General features: G+C 36.5%; 1 protein-coding gene across 1 annotated transcript; it reads right to left on the bottom strand.

Annotated features, from left to right (window-relative positions):
- Positions 1-518: 518 nt before the first annotated feature.
- LOC139116631 (MFS-type transporter SLC18B1-like) lies at positions 519-23,002 on the bottom strand. Its single transcript, XM_070679226.1, has 13 exons — positions 22,775-23,002; positions 18,649-18,744; positions 16,695-16,768; positions 15,702-15,849; positions 14,904-14,972; positions 14,683-14,773; positions 12,761-12,894; positions 12,233-12,331; positions 11,589-11,680; positions 11,368-11,463; positions 9,012-9,086; positions 8,507-8,650; positions 519-1,217 (listed from the first exon to the last, which is right to left on the bottom strand). Exons 1-13 carry the CDS (start codon positions 22,958-22,960, stop codon positions 1,205-1,207), a joined length of 1,317 nt encoding a protein of 438 aa, XP_070535327.1. The 5' UTR covers positions 22,961-23,002; the 3' UTR covers positions 519-1,204.
- Positions 23,003-23,769: the final 767 nt, after the last annotated feature.

The following is a 23,769-nucleotide window of genomic DNA, read 5'->3' as shown; positions in this document are numbered from 1 at the left end:
GAGCTAAACAATGTTCGGAGCGTAGGTCTTCTTGTTGAGAATATAACCCCGGCTACAGCCAATCAAATCGCCAGATATAAGCTAAGCATATATAATAGGTGTTTTAACTTATGCAAGAATCTAAGACGGTACTTACGACTACATCTTTAAATCATCATGTCTATGTTTGTAAAGAGTTCTGTAAACTCTGCACAATACCCTGCTTTTTCATTATTTGTTTTTTTTCTCAAGAAAAAGACAATAAGATATGAATAAAGTAACATTGATCAGTGAATTGACTTACATTACATCAAGTGACATTTTCATGAAAGTAATTCTTGTAAACCAAAGAATAAAATGTTGTGACCTGCCAAAAATTGACAATAACAAAGCTGTCATAGTTTATGCTGTACTGTGGTGAAAAATCATACACAGAAATTTGCAAGTTTTAACTCTTTAGAATTCCCTCTCCCCGATTCCCATCACTTTTTAATGTCTACACCTCTTTAATCTGCTCATTCCTAATTACCTGTCAATGGGTTTGGGCCTCACCATTATATTGAAAGGGTTAAAGAGGTAATGACTCACAAAATACAAACACCGGGGACAAAATAAAATCATAACGTTCCCTGTAAACTGTGTGAAAAGCAGTCAACAACAGATGGAAAAAAGTGACTGTTTTTCGTTTTTCATGAAATTCATGAAATGTAGACGTTTCTGTTTACACAACTACACACAATAACTAGGTTAAAGATCAAGTCAATCTGAACAACATCATCATGTTTGTTCCATGTCTTTTCTTGATAATTTAGAAATGACAGTACTGTGTGACCTTGAATCAAGAAAAGTATTCTATGAAGACTGTATTTGCTGATCTCTTGACTCGGTTCAAACTAACTTGAAATTATTTTTGAATAAACTGACAAATGAACTAAACTTATGGGCGGTGAATGGGTCAAACTCGGCGGAATTTGAATGGACCACGGTACAAAAAAAACAACATGCACACACGTGCACAGAAGTAAGTGTATTTCTGTATGCGTTTGAACACAATAACGTGCTCTCTTGGGCGTACTCAGGCCGTAGAAGACCGGGGTTCTTTTTATTCCGGAGTAGAGCCATTAATAATTTTTATTTATATTTACGAAATGCCTTAAGCTGATAATTGCGAAGATTGTTCGTCGACCTCTGGATTGACAGATGTCACCACCTTGGTTCGGTCTGTTTACTTTCTTCTCCTGTTGATGAAAGAGGAAAGAATTTCTTTACGAGTTAAATCATAAACTGAAAAGTGTACAGCCTCCTTTTGGGCTTCAGATATTATATTATTATAATACATACACACTGGTGGGTGATTCAATTGACACAACATTTAAATCTTCAAGTCTGGGCGTGTTGACAAGGCAAATACCAAGGTTTCAATGTGCTACCAGTGTTGTAAACGTTGAAACTGCGGTTGAAACACGTGACGGGTATATTCGAAGAGGAGATCCAGTTACAGTTTAATACTGGGCTTTGTTTTATGGTTTCATCCAGCCATCAAATGCTATTCAGAGCAAACAACTTGTTAATGGGTACTTTGATTATAAGTCCTTGGAGAGAACAGAGTCCTGTTCATTAATTGGGTCTGTGATTGAAAGTGAGTTCCATGGTGGTGAAAACATAAAACCAATGTTTGCTGCCACCCTCATTACAAAAGGTCATTAAATAAGTCAATTATCAATTAATCGAAAGGATGTTGCTGAACATATTTGCATTCTATTATAACACCCGATTGAAAAATAGCCGTACTGACTGACTATCACCTGTACCCCATTTCATAAATGATACCGCCAAGTGTCAATGAATTGTGTTACAAAACTGTGGGATCAACATCTGTACAAAGTTCCATTAAATTGGATAAAGTGTTTCTGGACATACCACTCTAATTAGGAAAGTTCATTACATATGTAAATAAAGTGTTAATTAACATGACACTGCATAGTGTCTTTATTCAACGTTTAAGCAATGTGAGCTCAACATCTGTACCTAGTTCAATGAAATTTGATGAACCATTTCTCACCAAATCAGCCTTATTACGACAAGTCATCGTTGATGACACAGTTCCCACTTGTTAATGTGTACTTTAATTACAAGTCCTCAGAGAGGATAGAGTCCTCTTCATTGATTAGGTGTGTGATTAAAAATACTGCAATACAGATAGGGGCTAATGGCCAAGAATGAGTTCCATGGTGGTGAAAACAAAAAACCGATAGGCCACCATCCTGAATTAGTAATTAATCGACAGGATCAAACATTTTTGCATCCTATCATAACACTGACAGATTTTCACCGGTATCATATTTCATAAAGTTTGATGCAGTGCTTCTGGACATTCACCCTAAACAGCAAAAAATCATTATGTAAATGCTAACTGCAATTAATTTAGATGATACCGCTTAGTGTCATTGAATTGTATTTACAACACTATGAGATCAACATCTGTACCAAGTTTCATCAAATTTGCCGCAGTATTTGTGGATATATCACTCTAATAAGGAAAGTTCATTACTTATGCAATTACAAATTAATTAACATGACACTGATAAATGTCTTTTTCACTGTTAAAGCAATGTGAGCTTAACATGTGTACCAAGTTTTCATGAAATTTGATGCAGTATTTCTTGACATATCAGCCTAATTATGAAAATTCAATGATTGACATGATACTGCTACATGCAGTGAAAGAAACTGATGTGCATATGTATGACATAGGTCAATGTCCTTGTACCAACTTTGAATAATACTGGTGGAAATATGTCTGAGTTATGGCTCTGTACATGAAAAAATCGTAACAAAATGGCCGCCACACAGCCATATCAGATCTTACTGTCTAAAAAATCAACATGCATATGTATGACATAATTCAATGTCCTTGTACCAACTTTGAATAAAATCGGTCGGGTGTTGCCAGAGTTATGGCTCTCGACACGAAACATATCATAACAAAATGGCCCCCATGTGGCCATATTGAATCATATCGTGAACAAATTGACGTACATATGTATAACATAAGTCAATGTCTTTGTACCAACTTAAATAAAATCGGTTGATACATGTTTGAGCTATGGTTCCGGACATGAAAAAATCGTAACAAAATGGTCGTCATGCATCCATGTTAACAAATCGTAAAACAAATCAATGTGCATATGCATGACATAGGTCAATGTCCTTGTACAAACTTTGAATAAAATAGGTTGAGACGTGCATGAGTTTTGGCTAAGGACATGAAAAATTGTGACATAATGACCGCCATGTGGCCATATTGGATCATATCGTGAAACAAATTGACATGCATATGTATGACATAGGTAAATATCTTTGTACCAACTTTATATAAAATCGGTTGAGTTGTGCCTGAGTTATGGCTCTGTACATGAAAAAATCATAACAAAACGGCCGCATGGTGGCCATATTGGATCATATCACAAAACAAATCAATATGCATATGCATGACATAGTTTAATGTCCTTTTACCGACTTTGAATAAAATTGGTTGAGATGTGCCTGAGTTATGGCTCTGTACATGAAAAAATCATAACAAAACGGCCGCATGGTGGCCATATTGGATCATATCACAAAACAAATCAATATGCATATGCATGACATAGTTTAATGTCCTTTTACCAACTTTGAATAAAATCGGTTGAGATGTGCCTGAGTTATGGCTTCGTACATGAAAAAATCGTAACAAAATGGCCGCAGGGCAGCCATATTGGATTGTATCACAAAACAAATTGACGTGCATATGTATGACATATGAAGTAATCCTTGTACCAAGTTTGAATGAAATTACTCCAACCTCTGAGATATCTGCGTGAACGGACGCATGGACCGACGCACACACGCACGCACGCACGCACGCACGCACGGACATGACCAAACCTATAAGTCTCCCCGGACGGTGACCGTGGGGACTAAAATACATTAAATATACAAATCAGCAGTTAATTGAAATGATACTTCTACACATCTTTGCATGCCATGACACTACCGGTAGATCAACATCTGTACCATCTTTCATCAGATTTGATACAGCAAATCTAGACAAATCATACTAATTATGGAAGTTTATCAAATATGCAAATTAGCAATCATTTGACATGATACCGCTTAATGTCTTCGCCTTGTATTACACAGTACAATAAATTACCCACAATTCTCTTCGATTTGTATCCTTGAAGGTTTCTTTTCTTATAACTTTTTCAGTTCTGTATGCAAGCAATAATGTGCAGCATCAGAATAATTGATAAATAATATCAAGTAAAAGTACGGTTAGAAATTTCAGTAAAAGTTTTCAAATAACCATTAAACAACCATGGAAATCACGTACTGTAGGTCCTACAAATGCCATACTTTTTAGGCAGCAAGTTACGACGAACTGAAGGGTCATTGTCTGAGAAAACGTTGAATGCAAATTTCTTTTGTCATTTCCATTGGAAATAATCAATATCCTTTTGTTTCAAAAAACAGGTGCGACTAGTCTCCCTAATTTCCATTACATTATTCTGTATGGCTGAAGACACAATCAGTGGAAAATTTTACAAAAATGCTATCTCCTCTCTCGATCTTGCATTATTTTCCAAACCATTTAAAATGAGAATTGAGAAGAATGGTTTCCTTAAAAGTACGGTTTCAGAATTTTTACAACTAGTCTATGAATTTGTCTACACATGGGAGTCCTGGTAGACTTCTCTGGGGAATCTCTGAGGATACAAATCGCAATGAATTATGGGAAATCTACAGTACTGTGTATTAGAGTACTGAAAGATCAACATCTTTACCAAGTTTCATCACATTTGATGCAGTACATCTGAACATAGCTCACTAATTAGGCAAGTTCATTAAATATGCAAATTAGCAATTAATTTGAATGACACTTACAAATGTCTTCATTCAAATGCTAAAGCAATGTGAGCTCAACATCTATACCAAGTTTCATGAGATTCGATAATTTCTTGTCACATCAACCTTATTACGAAAATTCCTTAAATGTATAAAACAGAAGTTAATTGACATGATACTATTACATATCCATGGACGCCATTACACCACCAAAAGATCAACATCTGTGCCACTTTTAATCAAATTTGATGCAACATTTCTAGACATATAGCACTGATTACAAAAATTTTTCGAATATGCACACGAGGCGCAAAATGTAAAAAAAATAATTTACACAATCAAGCTTTTTTTAGAGATAGAAAGGTGGAAAATGTATATAGAGAGAGGAATTATATATATATATATATATATATATATATATATATATATATATATATATATATATATATATATATATATATATATATATATATATATATATATATATAAGTCGTTCATGGATAATTTTAATATTACAACAAAGGATGACCATAATAAGTTGCCTAGCTTATACTGGATACCAAAGCTCCACAAAACACCTTACAAAGCTAGCTTCAAAATGTTCAACAACTGAGTTATCGAAGATACTGACTTCTGTTCTTTGTACTGTTAAACGGGGACTTCAAGCATACTGTGATGTTGTCTTTTCTCGGAGTGGTATAAATCAAATGTGGATATTAAAAAATTCGAAGGAACTCTTGGAAAATTTGAAATCAAGATCTGTTTCAAAAATAACATCTATTAAAACTTTCGATTTTTCCACATTGTATACCACAATACCACATAATAAATTGAAAGAATGCTTGAAAAACATCATCAACCAAGCGTTTTTCTACAAAAACGGTTCACGCCGTTACAAATATGTGGTATTAGGGTATAATTCTACATATTTTGTTAAAAATAATACTAATGCTAAAGTGTTTTATACCGAGAAAGACATTATCAGTATGCTTGATTTCCTCATTGACAACATATTTGTTGAATTTGGAGGACACATTTTCCAACAGTGTATAGGAATTCCTATGGGCACTAACTGTGCTCCCTTACTTGCCGACTTACTTCTGTTCTCATACGAGGCAGAATTTATCCAGAACCTTATCAAGCAGAAAAAGGTCTCTGTAGCTCGAACTTTCAACCTTACATTTAGATACATAGACGATGTTATTTCATTGAATAACTCTGAATTCAGTAAATATCTCGCTATGATTTATCCTCCAGAATTGGAGATTAAAGAAACTACAGAAACGGCCTCTTCTGCTTCATATCTGGACATTTTACTTAAATTTGACTCTAATGGTCACCTTTCTACTAGGCTATATGACAAGAGAGATGATTTCAACTTTAGTATCATCAATTTTCCACACCTCATAAGTAATATTCCACTCTCACTAGCTTATGGGGTATACATTTCCCAGCTTATTCGATATGCTAGAGCATGCAGTTCATATGGTGATTTTGTAGAGACACATGGCCATCTCTCTTACAAACTGTTAAATCAAGGTTACACCAGAGCAAGACTTGTCTCTACATTCAAACGCTTTTTTGGCAGGTATCGCAAGCTGGTAGATAAATACAATATCTCTCTTCGACAAATGATCACTGATGGCATCGGTGACATTGGGCCTTAGTTAGTGACCACTACCTATCTGACTTACAGATTGATATATGGCGGGTGCCACATGTGGGGCAGGATGCGCTTACTATTTTCGAAACACCTGACATCACTTCTTGGTCTTTCTGGCCAGAGGTCCATATATCTTTCTTTCATGAATATGACTTTGTTTGTGTACCGTCTATTTACTGTCTGTTCTGTGCTGTTTTGTGGCTATGTTTACAACTATTGTCTTACGAATTCTGACCTACTGTCATTGGATTATGGATTGGTATGATTGCGATTAAATAACTGTTTTTTCCCAGCGCGGCACGAGAGGCGTCGGTTGACCATCGGTAACTATGGTCATAAACATAATCAGTCATCCAATACCATGGTCAACCATGGTAGCTGATATCCATAAACAGGTCAGCCATGATAGACCGTGGTCAACTCTGGTAGACCATAGTATTAGAATGACTACTGTGGTCTCATATCATGGCCAACCATGGTAATTTACGGTCAAATATCAAAAACCATCAAATACCTTGTTGACCATGGTACACCACAGTTGACATTTCGCTGGGGGTACCGCCTCCCGTCCAGCACCTTCAACGCCGGGAACGCACTGCATCGTTTTGCGGCTGTATCAGTCAGCCAGAACAAGTTCCTGTATATATATAATTTTGCGGCTGTATCAGTAAGTTAGAGCGAGGTCCTATGTATATAAAATTTTGCAGCTCTATCAGTAAGTCAGAACGAGGTCAAATGTATATAAAATTTTGCAGCTCTATCAGTAAGTCAGAACGAGGTCCAGCTGTATCAGTAAGTTAGAATGAGTTCCTATGTGTATAAATATTTCGCGGCGAGGCTCGATGTAAATTTCGACCCTTGTCCAGGCTCTATAGACTATGTATGCATGTATGTATGTATGTATGTATGTATGTATGTATGTATGTATGTATGTATGTATGTATGTATGTATGTGTAGTGTGTGTGTTTATGCATGTTTGTGCGGATTATGTATGTACATGTATACGTATTATGTATGTATGAACGTATGTATGTATTGTACATGTCTGAATGAATACACTCTATGCGTACTCTAACCGTACTCTCTGTGCCCAAGTTCAGAGATTGCCATAAAGCCATTATTGTGTGTATGTATGTATGTATGTATGTATGTATGTATGTATGTATGTATGTATGTATGTATGTATGTATGTATGTATGTGTGAATGAATGTATGTATGTAAATTATTTTTTTACATTTGGCGCCTCGTATATGCAAATAAGCAATTTATTGACATGATACTGCTTAATATCTTCACATGGTATTACAAAACTGAGAGATCGACATCTGTACCATGTTTCATCAAATTTGATGCAATGGTTCTGGAAATAGTCCACTAATAAGGAAAGTGCATTAAATATGCAAATTAGCAGTTAATCCGCATAACACTGGAAAGTGTCACTGTAAACTTGACTATGTGGCGAAGATCTGTTCTAATTTTGCTGCAGTATTTCTGGACATATCACCATAATCGCAAAAATTCCTCAAATATGCAAATGAGCAATTAAGTGATGCAATAATAACATATGTCATTGTGTGCTACCAGAACTCTGTGTGATGAACATCTTTACAAAATTTCATGAAATTTAGTACAGTCGCTCTAGAAACATAGCTCTTTTTCAAAAAGCCACTGTCAATGATATAGTCCCTGCTTTTTTGATAAAATCCCCGTCACGCAGCCATATTATATCGGATCGCAAAACAAATTGTCGTGTATGACATAAGGAATCATCCTTGTACCAAGTTTGAATGAAAGCGCTCCAGGCATCTCTGAGATATCTGCATGAACGGACGGACGGACGAACTCACGCACGGATGCAAGGACATGACAAAACCTAGCAGTCCCCCGGACAGTGTCTCAGGGGACTACAAACTATGTGATCTGGTCAAATTATGGTTGTGAAATGGGTTAGAAATGAGAGTCCCGCAGGAGAGCTTACCCTTTTCCACACTGGTACTCCCAGAGACAGAATACTATAAGTAACAGTGCCACGAAGAGGTACAACGCTGCAAATACTGTAGCTGCCCAGTTGAAGCCAGCTGCTTGTGAAAGTGCACCCCCAGCAGTCGGGCCTACAAAACTCCTGCATAAAAGTTTAAAAAGGGTCAAAACTGTTACATTGCATTGAAAGATAGTAGCACTCTAATGGGTAGAGTAGATTCGCTTGCAGAAGGAGTCACACAAGTTTTGTATAGGTCAGACGGCTTGATGTTAGCCATGCTGGCTATCTTGTACACTCAGGCAAAGTTTCATGAGAGTTGATTGATGCATGACTATAGGAATACCGTTAAATGTACCACAAGGTTCAACACTGATGTACAAACCATGTGATTTTTGTTTTCAATTATCGTGACCATTCTCAGAACACTAGAGGCCAGAATGCATTTAATAAGATGCAGTTGAAACGATATGTACCCAGAGGAAGGTTTCATTTGACGACTCACCCTAATGAAAAGAGACTATTGAAGAGACCAGAAACCAGTCCATAAGTACCAAGATTGTCTGGCATTCCTTTCCATCTGGGACAAAAAAGAAGACTTTCATCATTGTGTTTAGCACGACTATTACTTGATTACAAGTCCTTGGAGAGGATAGAGTCCTATTCATTAATTGGGTCTGTGATTAAAAATTAGTTCTATGGTGGTGAAAACGTAAAACCTGTGTGGGCTGCCACCCTAATTACTAAAGGTCATTAAATAAGTCAATCAATAATTAATAGAAAGGATGCTGCCAAACATTTTTGCATTCTATTGTAACACTGACCGTCTATCACGTGTACAACATTGCATAAACGATACCGCCAAGTTTCTATGAATTGTATTGCAGCACTGTGAGATAATATCTGTACCAAGTTTCATCAAAGAGGATGACGTGTTTCAGGACACTGACTCTAATTAGGAAAGATTATTACATATGTTAATAAAGTATTAATTAACATGACACTGCATAGTGTCTTTTTCAATGTTTAAGCAATGTGACCTCAACATCTGTACCAAGTTTCAGGGAATTTGATGAACCATTTCTAGCAATTCCAGCCTATTGACAAAAATGCATTAAATATACAAATTAGCAGTTAATTGACATGATACTTCTACATATCTTTGCATGCCATAACACTACTGGAAGATCAACATCTGTACCATTTCTCATCAAATTTGATACATCATTTCTAGACATATCATACTAATTATGAAAGTTCATCAAATATGCTAATTGGCAATCATTTGACATGATACTGCTTAATATTTTCGCACAGTATTAAAGTACAGTAAGATCAACATCTGTGCCGAGTTTCATCAAATTTGATGCAGTATTTAGCAGTTGATTCACATGACACTGCTAAATGTCTTTGTAAATTTATATGAGACTATGTCCTTGAGATCTGTATCAAGTTTCATCAAATTTGCTGCGGTATTTCTGGACATATCACCCTAATTACAAAAATTCGTGAAATATGCAAATTAGCAATTAATTGATGCAATACTGACATAATTCATTGTGTGCTTTCAGAGCTCTGTCTGACGAACATATCTAAAAAGTTTCATGAAATTTAGTGCAGCCGCTCTAGAAACAGAGCTCTTTTTCAAAAGTCATTGACAATGACATAATCCCTGCTTTTTTAATAAAATGGCTGTCACACCGCCATATTGGATCGGATCGCAAAACAAATTGACGTGAATATGTATGACATATTAGGAGTAATCCTTGTACCAGGTTTGAATGAAATCACTCCAGGCATCTCTGAGATATCTGCGTGAATGGACGGACGGACGGACGGACACACGCACACATGGACGCATGGACATGACTTAACCCTGTAAGTCCTCCGGATGGTATCCGTGGGGATTAACAACCACATATATGTAAGTGTCAACAGTCCATACAGATAAATCTCACTTTCAGATGATTTGAATATCCACAGGATTAATGTTGCAATAAACATTACATTGTTTTCACTAAGATTATGAACATCAGATTGGGATCCGGGAACCCTAACACCGATACCCTTTCTAATTTCACACACTATTCTGTATTTCTGTGTCAATAGTAACTCCGATACAATGACTGGGTGACCCTGGTTAAGTTTACTGTGGTGCCATCCCTCACAAATACACTATCCTTCAAATTCAGGATATTGTCGGTATTGCAGTCAAGCCCATCCTAATAGACAGAGTTCTCATGTAGGTTCTTTCTAGTTTCCTCAAAGATTTTTCAAGGCAAATGTTTACAGCGTCACAAACGATACCTATCCTGTTACTAACATGACTGTCAAGATATTCAAAAAAGTATCATTAACGGAGATATTTCAATAGGCATGATGAACATGATATTTGAACATTGCTATCATTAATATTCATTTTGACAGCATTCTGAAATTACAATTTTGTGGTAGCATAGTCGAAAGTGAAAGACGTAATTATAAATTTTGCTAACACTTTCCCTAATGAAACTTTCAACAATGCTCTTACTAAATCGAAAATGAAAATCAGAAGTCAACATGGAAAGTTTGATACTACAGAAACAAATAACCTAACATATACTGATATTTGAAATTCAAAATGGCGGCAATGCCTGTGTTAACTGTATGGGGAAAAATAGTGTTCAATTTTCCAAACACTAGACCACGAAAATTTTTCCTGAAACCAACAGCTGTAAAATGAGTGTCCATAATCAGTGGGCCGGAAAACTATTGAAGAGCACTGAGAATCCAAATGTCTGTCCCCGAGGGACATTCTACGCTAAACAAGACCTGCATGGATGCAGGTGTCAGAGGGAAAAAGGTATACGCCAAACCTTTACCTGGCAGTTGATATCAGATCATAGAACATTGGAATCATGGAACAACCCAAGGACAAACCTACAAGAGCGATTGACAATATCACTATCCATAGCTGGCTGTGGAGAGAGAGAGCAAAGCGGTTTATGTATCATTTTAACACTTGAAAGCATGGCATATCTTCATGTTGAATATCAATGTCAGTGTATTCAATGGCATTAAAAGCAATTACTTCATTACATACCTTTGTGCCTGTAGAAGTGGAGATGGTCCCATGTACATGTACGCTGCACATGCCCCAATGTTGCCTATTATCATCAGCAACTTTGGAATATCCTAAATATTATATGAAAAACATAGCTTTCTATAATACAAAGTCTGGCAAACTTCCAAAGATACATTATGAATAAATTATACGAAGACGAACTTGTTTCCCGACATGTCTAAGTTAGCAATCTCCAGATGATACCTTTCAGGGATCAGGTTGACCCACTATTTTGTATATGGGACTAAATTCTCACAAATCGGGTATCCTATCTCTCAGATTAACTGCTGGTTTTGAGTTTGAGTAAATTGGCACTTGCCTATGGTACATCATGTAATCACTCCTTCAATTTTGATAAACACCTACCTACCTACCTACCTACCAACCTACCTACCTACCTACCTACCCACCCTCCGTCCCTCCATCCATTGATCCATCCATTGATCCATCCATCCATCCATCCATCCATCCAGACAGACAGACAGACAGACAGACTGGAGACAGACCACTACATACATAGATCATCAGATGTGTCCAGGTACATGTACACCCTGCAAAATTTTCGCAGTGAGACAAATACATTGACTAGTCAAGTATTGAAAGCAGTACTGGTATTTACTCACAAATTTGTCTGTCAGGTAGCCCCAGAAAAACGCAGATACTGTGTATGAGGCAGATTTTAATAGAAAGACCATTCCAACTTGTGTTGTATCTAAATGGAACTGGTAAAAAAAGAAAATGACATACGTTATTCATGCGTTAACAATTAAAGTAAAATGTTTCTTGAGAGAAAGGCAAAAGGTTCCTGACAAGAGGTTGCTCTTTTCCACACACATTGTGAAGTCAATCTCTATTCACACCAAAACAGGTAATCACATTAGTTTCAAGGATAGAACTCATTATAAATCTATTTTAGTACTTGATTGACATCAGCAATATTTACTTTTTAATTTTACTTGGAAAAGGTCTGTAAGATCACTAATTTCAAATAAGCCTGGGAAGAATACCGTTCCTTGCATCATTTTACATGGATTTCTTTATGCTTTTGCTGATGTCAGACAAAAGTCAATTACATAATAGACAGAATTCAGCTCAATCTTCACAAAGGAGAAATTATCTTGCTCTTATATCATTTAATGTAATCACATTACCTGTTGAAGATGCTTTGCCAGCGTTGGCTCGAGAAAGCCCATCGCCATTGAGCCAGTCAGGACACAAAACGAAGTCACTATTGCTGATGGCGAAGATAACAATTGTAACATGGAGCCTGACTTCGGTTTCTCACCTTTGGAAATATGCATGGAAAGCGCAACGAGGACTGTAAAAATTCAATTTCACTACTATGATATAGATAGGCTGAGAAAATTATATATGAGGAATCTAACATCAGTATCTTCATTCATACTGCTTTGAAAGCACGGGCAGCTTCTGGCAATTAACACCTTTTGTATTTTACCTTGACAGGATATGAACTTTCAATGGCCTCTGTGTCACAAACTTTACATCTTTATCATTTTGATGGTACATGTATGTGCATGAACCTATCAATATATTCAATCCAAAAGATTCAGGCTTCACCTGTCCAAAGCAGGCCATTTTCTAACTGGCTCTGATAGAGATGTCATATTACAACATGCTACTACTCCAAAACCTACTAAATGTCTTTTTTTTCATATGACAAAAATATCTGCCTATCTAGTTTACTGAAATCCTGCTCATCTAATCTTTTGTTCCCTAATTTTTTTTTTTGCAGATTTATAACAAACTTTGATTATAAATAAAATAAAAAATGTTCTGCATTTACGTTCATTCTGTTGTAAGATACATGTCCAACAGGCACATGGGTAACATGCGACCACAATTTCTCTAACATCTTTTGGAGTTTTTTTCTCGCTACACTGTCAGTCTGTTTCCAAGGAAATAATATTTTATATATGTAGAAATCACTATTGCCTTTTATTACCATGTAAGATTTGTCATCAACTTATGAAACAGCATTCACGGATGCACTGACCGGGAGGACGGAAAATGCAAAATCAAGCTTTAGAAAGTTGGACTTTGTAATTCTAGTTCAGGCGTTACCAACCAGGCCCTTTAGCTTTCAACAACATGATGTGTCATTGAATTTGTAAAAATCAGACGTGTATCACTAGATATGAGGCCATTACCTAAACTTTTGTTTATAAAGTATAGTTTATGTGACTTCTGTGTTACGATAATAATTCCTGCATTTGTACACTACAGTGTGCCACTGGTGATTTGCACACTTTTCATAACTGTTTTTAATCTTCTGTAATTTATATCAGTTAATCTTAATATTACACTTTTTTGGGTGCTAAAATCCCCACATATACACTTCTTTGCAAAATGTTGGCTTGCAGTTTGTGTGAACTAATTCTAAATCTAAAAAGAAGGCGATGTTTTAACTGTCCTGTTCTGTAATATTCCAAAGTTTATCACACTGAGGCTGAGTTCAAACATTATATGATGGCCAGTTTGAAAATGACATATTGATAAATCCAAGGGTACTTGCTTCTTCTTTCCAAGCATGGTAATCTAAGGTGCCTTTAATATATTCATCCGATAATAAGACCCTGCTCGAGTAAAAGACTGTCCCCCACTTTAAGGGGATTTTTAAAAATGCTATACATCCGTCTATAAGACTACTCCCTAGTTTAGTTCAAAACGCCAAAATTTCACAGCTCAAAAATTGACCAAAGAGTGACTTCAACAATCACATATGCAAAGTTTTTGCTGGCTAACATAAAACCTAAGATTTAGAAGAGCATAGCTGACGTACATGGTGTTGGTTGTGTTTGACTGTCCACTGACACTTTCAAGATCATGTGGTCTATATTTGAGCCTATGAAGAGCAGTAAGGCAGATTCTATTTGTTGTGTAAGGTTTGTAAGCATAAGCACAGTGTTTTGAATTATTTAGTGGTTACAATTTCCTTTTTGCCTATATGGAAGTAAATACTTTACATTAGTGTAGTTTTCTTTAGCAAAATTTGAGAAATATTGAACTATTAACTTTTAAGGGGCTCACTCAGTCAAACTTGACTTCCACTTACCTCGTTGTGATGGCAGAATAAAGTAATTTACTGCAACCGTTACCACAGAACATGTTCCCAAGATGAGAAAAGGTAAACTGTATCCCCCTACCTGTGATAGTAAAATAAGCAAAAAAAACCACATTGTTTTAAGCATCCTTCCTTCATGTAAGAAAAGTGTGATTTAGCTATCGGCCGAGGAGGCTTGATGAAGGAAAAGTTATGAATATGACATCACTTACCTGGTACAGATAGCCGCCTAGAGGGGGCCCCATCATAAAAGCTAAACCACGGGAAATTTGAAGTAATCCCTGGAAAGAAAACGGGAGGTACACTATGAAAACTTTACTTGACCTATGGCCAGGTCAACAACCTAATGGTGAAGATCATTAATGCTACAGTAGTTTTGAGTTACGATGCTATCAATTGTTCTCCATATTTATTCCCTTTCTTGAACGAAAATAAACCTGATTCTCTTTTTTATGCGCTTTCAATGCACTCTCCATGCAATGAATGATGATGAGTTCATCATAGTAAATAAGTTGGTCAAAAATTGAAAATATCTACTAAATCTGTTATGTACAATTAGAGTTTCCTTTCGGCCTTGTAGCTTTTGTCAACACATTGCAAAAATGGAAAATGAAGCAAAAGTGGAGTTAGGAATTAATAATTTGCCTACTCTGGTGAAAAATTAAGCCACTTTTTTGGAGGGTAAAAAAGTTGCGCGTCCCCTGAAGGTGTTATGTTGCACACCTCATTTCACTTTTAAAGTCAGTTTTTACTTGCTTGCTCTGTAAACAAGGAACAGTTTCATAACTAATGCCTTATCTTGTAAAGAAGACAAGTTCATGCTTCAGAAGCTGTTGAAGTGTGATACGAGCAACTAAATAATTGAACTTTGTCCGGGAAATGAAAATGAGCTGGCGATCACAAATCTTTGCTCCAAAATTGTGAGTGGCAATATTATAATTAGTTTCTGAATAGTGAATTGTTTATAAGAACCATATGGTAATTATGTTTTCACTAAAGTTCAGACTTACAAGTGTCGTGGATACATTATCTGGGAATGTCTGGGCAACAATAGCAATGCCTGCAGTTGCAGACGCAGACGCACCAACGCCCTCAACCAATCGAACTATGAAACAAAACACAATAAACTCTGTCCCTGGATTGAGCTTGTCCAGAAATCTACAGAAAAAAGCATAAAGATCACAGTATTATTACCACTTTAATTTTGCCTAACATTGAATTCTTTTAGGGCAGAATGCGCCTTCGGGACACACACTCAGACTCGAAATTTTGTACAATGGCTTACCACTTTTAGCTGAAGATTATGGAGTTAGCTTTGTGAAAATTTTGAATTTTATTTCTCCTGACAAAGATATACGATAAAGATGGCGGCTTTTTTTAATTTCAAATATCAGTAAACATTAGGTAAGTTCTTTCTCTAGCACCCAAATCTGCATGATGATCCCTAATTTTAATTCTTGGCTTTGAAAGAGAAGGGCTGAAAATGTGCTTGAAGAAAGATTGAGCAAAGTTTAAGTCTTTCATTTTCAAGGCGAACATTACCCTAAACAGCTCTTAATTCTGCATAAACATGACAGAAAAATTGTAAAAACTATAAGCTAAGCTATTAAACCAATCTCTTTTGAGACTGGGGATTTGGCCAAGCGGTTTTGTTAGTGTCTTCTCCGCTACGTGACTGTATGTCGTACATGGTGAGTTCGAACCCGATTGAAAACGGCGTTTAGATGAAAAACAACTAGTGAACTTACACTTCAGTCGAAATAGCTATCATATGCCTAAACAGTTTTAAATCTTGAAATCATAAATTTTGCATAGTGAAGGAAGCAATCTTCAGTTATTCATGTTTGTGACACAGACAGTTGCATATTTTATTGTATCTCTTTATCACTGATTAATTTTATACCTACTAGGCTGAGCGTCTGCAGGGAACTTCAGTTGCAATCAGTTTCACCAATGGTAACTCACGTTTGAGATAATTTATAGGATTTAGTTAAACCACTTACCCAAATATTATCACACTTACTCCACATGTAAAAGATCCCGACAAAAACAGAAACTTCGCATCGATTTGTGGAAGCTGAAAAAGATACAGAAAAAAATGTATTCTGTTTGAAAACTGATGTGTTCATTATTAGAGCAGTAACTGTTGTTTCCACACCATACAGCCATTGCTTTTCACATGGAAATTTGGGCCTTACGGTCATGGGCTATTGGCCTCTTTGCCACAGGCGCTCGTGGGCTGGGTAGTCTGCAAGATCGATTGAATTTCTGCTTGATCTATCGATCCCATAGTTGATATGCCCGCTACTGCAACCTAAATATAGGTTGCAGTAGCAGGCATATTGACTACGGGATCGATAGATTGAGCAGGAAATCAATCGGTCCAGCAGACTACCTAGCCCACAAGCGTCTATGCTTTTTGCGCCAACAAGTGGACACACTAACAAAATTGATACTTGCACACCATCACTGAGCAGACATAAAGTGCTTGCTCAGTGGATGGTTCACAATTTGTATTGGCATCCGTTTCACAGTACTGAAGTATTTCTTCGATAAATCATCCATCGTAACCATTAGAAATACTCAAAATTTGATCCCACCTTGTCATTTGAGAACCATGACAGTAATAAAGTTCAAGAGGCAATGTTGTAGAGATATTGAGCACATGGTCATCAGCTCTTGGAACCCACAAACCAAATTTTGAAGGTGTCTGTCAAGTCATTGGAGAAAACATTGTTTTGACCACAAGTGAAAATTGGGTCTACATGAACAAATTTCAAAATCACTTTTATACATCAACGTAACGCTATCCCTGGAATGAATTCAATCACAAAAATTGAAAACTACGCAATGAGAGAAAACCTCACTAAATTTCACCAAAAGACGGAATAAAGCTCAAAAACATGTAGACATCATCATTTGAGTGAAAAGTTGAATGACGCCCTCCTTTAGAACTTACATAGTACTGAAGTGACATGGCAACAATATGGCCTGATAAAACTGCTTGACAGCATGCATTTATATATGTCATACATGATCATGTAGCAAAACAAATTGACATGTATATGTATTTCATCATTGTTCTCATAAAAAGATCGATTTAAAGAATCGGTCTGTGTCTGTTTAAACAGCTCTAGCCGCCCAAGAAATCATAGCAGAATGGCCACCTAGGGGCAATATTAGCTAATATAATGATACAGGTGGATTTATATAGGTAACTCCATAGTACATCTGTTTATACATGTCTGAGTAATGGCTGTAGAGTACATTATCTGTATACCAACTTTGGATGAGATCTGTGTACGCATATCTGCATAATAGCTCTGGATGTTAAAATTATAACAAAATGGCCACCTGGTGGCCATATTTTTGTGTATTACAACAGAAAATCACATGCATCTGTATGTCACAGCAAATTATTTTTGTGCCAAGTTTGAATGAAATGACAGATACGCATGTTTGCGTAATGACTCTTGATGCGAAAAATAAGTGTTCAAATCGCCATCTTGTGACTGTTTTTGAGCATGACATGACAGACATTGATTTGTATATGTAGGTCCTAGTACGTTGACCTTGTGCCCAGTTTGAATGGAAACCCTCAATAAGGGCTTCCCTGGGAATAGCAAGCTAAAAGGAAAAGTAACCGACATATGAATTAAACAATGCTGACATTACTTTGAATTTTTGATTTTGTACACACTTAGATATTTCAGAAGTTGCACATTCTTTTAAACAGAATCATATCTCGATCCGTTATAAAATTACACACCAAATACCAAAGTGATAAGTATTGCTGTATATACATACACATACATATACATGTACATACATATACATGTACATACATACATACATACATACATACATACATACATACATACATACATACATACATACACACATACATATTCACGTGAGCAAGAAGGATAGGACTTGTAGGTACACGTTTATACTTACAAATTTACCAAATATTGGTGATGACACAAACGTGATGAGGGCAAAACATCCAAAAACCAAACCAACTATGGTGTCAGAAGCACCCATCCTGTTTGCCTAAATGATAAAAAATATGAAAACAGAAATTCAACCAATCAATCAAGACATTATAACTGTATTTTGGTAAATATAGCAAATCAGATATACAGTGATACTTGTTCTTGGTGGCTAATTAGAGGCTGAAAAATAGCAAAAGCTAGTCAAATCTCTTCACCTGGCCAATCAAATTGAACTAAAAGAGAGAGCGATAAAGGAAATCACAATTTTTTCAGTTCCAACACTTTGTTTAGGTGCATTTGTGACCACGATATGAAACTACAGGGGTGAATGAGTACTTATTAACGTCCCCCCAGGGGGCACTAGTTCAATAGGGACTAGGAGAGAAAGCACATGAAGTTCTGCGAATCTATGGAGAGCTTCAGAGTATTAAATAGCCGCTAGCACATACGACAAAATTACGCTACTTCAGGAAATATTAATCCTGACAGTTTTCTTAAACCATGAACACTTCGTAGCTAACGTGCGTGATAAAGAACATTTCTGCGTAGTAGTACGTGTTACTGATAATTGTACATGGTACGTCTCCGAAACTAACAGGGCAAAAATAAGTTGCTCATTACTGCAGTGATAATGGTGCAGTGGTTGTTCTAAAGACTATGCAAGCCCGATCATGACAAAGTTCTTCCAAATACATATACATGCACATCACTAGTCGAGACACGATGTAGAATCTTACTGTTGGGCTAATTTTTGGCTTTTCCTGAAATTTCATAGTCCATGGCGCGCGGGCTATTCCCACTAATCACAAACATGGAACAAACGATCAAGCGGCTGATGAACTGGCCTGGGACATAATGGGAAAGAGCAACATACGATCATTAGTATACATTAGTGCCAACTGCACCTGAATACTAACATTTAACCATAGCTCAATTGTCCAGACAAACGTTTTGCTTGACCAAAAAAGGCAAAAAATATAACTATTCAAGTTTTATTATGATTTCAACATATCTGAATCGGGTCATCAATATAAACCTGAAATTGCAAGAAAATGGAGAAGGCGATTAATAGAAATTTGAGACATGGAATTTTTGACCGAAACAGCAAATACCGGTATTGCCTAAAAATAATTTTGCGGATTTTTTTCATGATTTTTTACAAAACTGATATAGATCATCCCAACGTACCTTCACATCAAATTTCAAAGAAAGCTGATGAGCAGTTTCAGATTCTTGAAAAAGAAACATAGAAAAATGCCCCAAAATACAAATATGCAAATTCCAGCATGGAACAAACCTTACTGAAGTCAATCCGAGGAACCTCAACACCAAGCTTCGAAGCGAAGGACAAATGGTTTCAGATAAGATTTTTTGACCAAAAATTGGACAAAATTGACCAAAACATTACAAATATGCAAATTCTGTAACAATTTGAACAACTCTGACTATAATGGTAGGGCACCCTGAAGAACCTTCATGCCAAGATTTGACGCCATAGAACAAGCAGTTTCTGAGAAGAAATGAATGTTGACAGATAACAGACGACGAATGGAAGATGGACAATCCACCTATCTGATAAACTCTGCATCATTGATAGCGGAGCTTAAAACCTATCACAATCACTTAATTAACTTCAAATAACACAAAATTAAAGTGGCACTCCCACTTGGTAACATTTTTAAAACACATTTTTTTAATGCCAACGGTCGATATTTGACGTGGCGACTGCGCGCGGATCGCGAGATATCGATAAAAACATGTCATTTCCCGAGCGTATTTTTACACATCCGCAAGTTTTACGATCGTTTCTGATTATGACGCGAAATCCCCGAAGCTTTGTTGTTGTGCTGATTGACGATATTCTAGGGAGTCCATAATAAGTTCGAACGACGCAATTTTACCTCCCACTGCGAAGACTTTATATACAGCATTATGCCTTTACCACAGGTCAGTTTTTGAAAGCTTCTTCTTAGCTTTTGTAGTTTTCATTATTCTAAATCAGTTGTATTATATATTTAACCAATACCACATAAACATCAGTTTTAAAGTGTAAAATATTAGACGCCTCCGATGACTACATTTTTGTCGTCTGCCACACAGTACGTGTGGTTCGCCGCGCGCGTGGTATGCGTCTATGCATACCAGCGGTGGCCGCTATGTATCAACCGCACGTAATGGGCTAGTCACCTATGCGAATTCTGGTGGAATCAGCAAAAATTGTTTTTCGTTTTTTCACCAAGTCAGTAAGACTCAGCTTTCTCCCATGGGGCATGACCGATCACCGACGCAAGTGGTACTGTGGCGTACAGCAGCGTCATTTAGACTCGTACCCCATAGCTTAGTTGACAATGGCCCCAGTGCCGAACGTTCGATGCTCGGAAGCTGAATTTAGCTGGGCCACCGAATTCAAACTTTTACTTTTTTGAAGACATGTTTTTATCGATATCTCGCGATCCGCGCGCAGTCGCCACGTCAAATATCGACCGTTGGCACTAAAAAAAATGTGTTTTAAAAATGTTACCAAGTGGGAGTGCCACTTTAACAGGATTTACATTATGAAATCACAAATTACATGTGAAGGTATGATCTATAAAGGCTGAACAATCTTTGTATAACATCATGTTAGGTCCACATTGTCAAAACAAAGCGTCAATGATACTTGGCTCAAATACGGTTGGATGTGGCAGGCCAGAGTGAGTATATTTCACTGTACGTGTTTACCCCTGGGAACATGCATACAAAGTTTCAAAGCAATCTGATGAGCGATTTCAGAGAAAATGACCAAATATAGAAAAAATTGTCCCAAAATACAAGTATGAAAATTTCATCACAATTTGAAGATACTAGACTAAGGCTGAATCTGCATACAAATTTTCAAAGCATTCAGAATATTTAATTCAGAAAAAATGATTTCTTTGACCTTAATGAGCAAAATTGCCCCGAAAATACAATTATGAAAATTTCATAACAATTATAGTAAATCCGACAGAAGACAACCTTATGATAAGAATATTAAGTTTAAAAGCAATCCAACAAGAACTTGGCAGAAAATGATTTTTGACCAAAAATGCGAAAAATTGCCCAAAAATCTACATATGATAATTTCACCACAATTTGAACAAATCTGACAGAGACCAACCCTAGGATCACGCATACCATGTTTCAAGGCTATAAGACATGCTTTTTCCGAGAAAAAGTTTTTTTGACCAAAAACGGTAAAAATTTCCCCCAAAATACAACTATCAAATTTTCACCACAATTTGAACAAATCTGACTAAAGTCACCATACACAACCTGCATACCAATTTTCAACCAAATCTAGTGTGTGGTTACAGAGTTTAAGCGTAAGCAAGATTTTGTCTTTTTTACCTCGTTTATTTTTGACAATGACATGTTCATTTTAACAAATTTACATCTTCACCCCTGGATGCACCTAAGATGGTAAGTGCTGCGGTTTTGGAGTTTTTGATGTGGATGGACATACATCCGCACATATATACATACATACATGCATGCATGCATGCATGCATGCATGCATACATACATACATACATACATACATACATACATACATACATACATACATACATACATACATACATACAGACAGACAGACAGACAGACAGATATGCAGACGCCGCCGAGCTACCATATACGCTCTTTTTGGTATATATAGTATACATTACGTATACCAAATGTGAGCTACAAATCTCATGTATCACAATACCTTATCGCCATCGCAGGCGGCTACTCAGTTGCTGGTAGTGATTTCGAAAACAGTCTGACACATGTTCATGTGGTCAAATGTCTTTGAACAATCTGTAATACAGTAATTGTAAATTTCTTCTCCCTTTTGATGTTCAAATGTGAAGTATTTTAGTATACCCTTCAAATGCTACAACCAAGCTTTCCATGGTGATCCCTGATGTAATTTGGTAAGAGAATGGTTGAGGGTTTCACTAAGGAAAGTTTGAGCAAAAGTTTAAGTCTTTCACTTTTGAGTCAGATAATTACATTACGATAACGATGAGAGGTTAGCAAATAGCGAAATTTCATCAGGTAGGGATTTACAATAAACAATGTCTTACCTCTGTGGGGAAAAACGGTGCAAGAATACTGAAACTGATGAAATCTGCAAAATTTGCCAGCCAGATACTCAACAACGTCAGCTTCTGTCTTCTTGTAAAACCTTTACTCTCGGCTAAATTGTCTGATTCTGTGTCTTCTTGGATATTACCATCCTGATTTACTTCATTCACATCCTTTGTTGCCATGGTGACAAGTTCTTGAAGGATGAAATTGTCCACTAATTATTGGATTGCTAATGGGAAATTAAACAAAGTGATCACATTCATTCTCTGTTGCTAAAATTGACTTTTTCTACTTCAGAACCAGGGATTATTTCAGTATGTGACATTTTTGTCTATTATCGTTTCTCACACACACTCGAGTACAATGAGGGGGCTTCCAACTTTTCACTCCAATCATACCGACAAATCACCCTGAACGGGGCACAAAATTCTTAGATACATGAAAAACGTTTTCTTGGTCATCCAAGAAACAGTTGTGTTGACTGACAATAATAGTTTGTGCTTGTGAACACTACAATGCCGAGTCCCCTCATCTATATGATCAATAATTTTCAAGTCCCCCCAAACATCATATAGCCGCATATTTATTAGGGATGCATCCAAAGAAAAAATAAACATGTATTGGCAGTTCTGCTCGCAGATGTTCAACACTACTTGTTATAAGCAGTTTGACGAGCCATATTAATTTTAAACACATCATTGGACTTTTTTCGTGTATCAGTTAAAGCCGACTTGAATTTATCCAACTCGATCAGGTCGTGCCAACGGCACCTGCTGAAAATATCGCAAAATGAATCATGAGAGAGTATGCAAATTGTGAATTCCTGGCTACATCAGATGCTACTTATAGAAGTTTTACAAAATTACTAATACTGGAAGGTTAAAAATATTCCATCAAATAAACATTTTAACCTCTGGATTTTTTGGTATAATAATGGAAAATTTGGTACAATTAAAATAATTCTATTTAGTCACATATTTTTTCATTTAAA

This window comes from Ptychodera flava, chromosome 17, assembly GCF_041260155.1.
Source record: "Ptychodera flava strain L36383 chromosome 17, AS_Pfla_20210202, whole genome shotgun sequence".
NCBI lineage: Eukaryota > Metazoa > Hemichordata > Enteropneusta > Ptychoderidae > Ptychodera > Ptychodera flava.
This window is presented reverse-complemented; position numbering and strand designations above follow the sequence as displayed.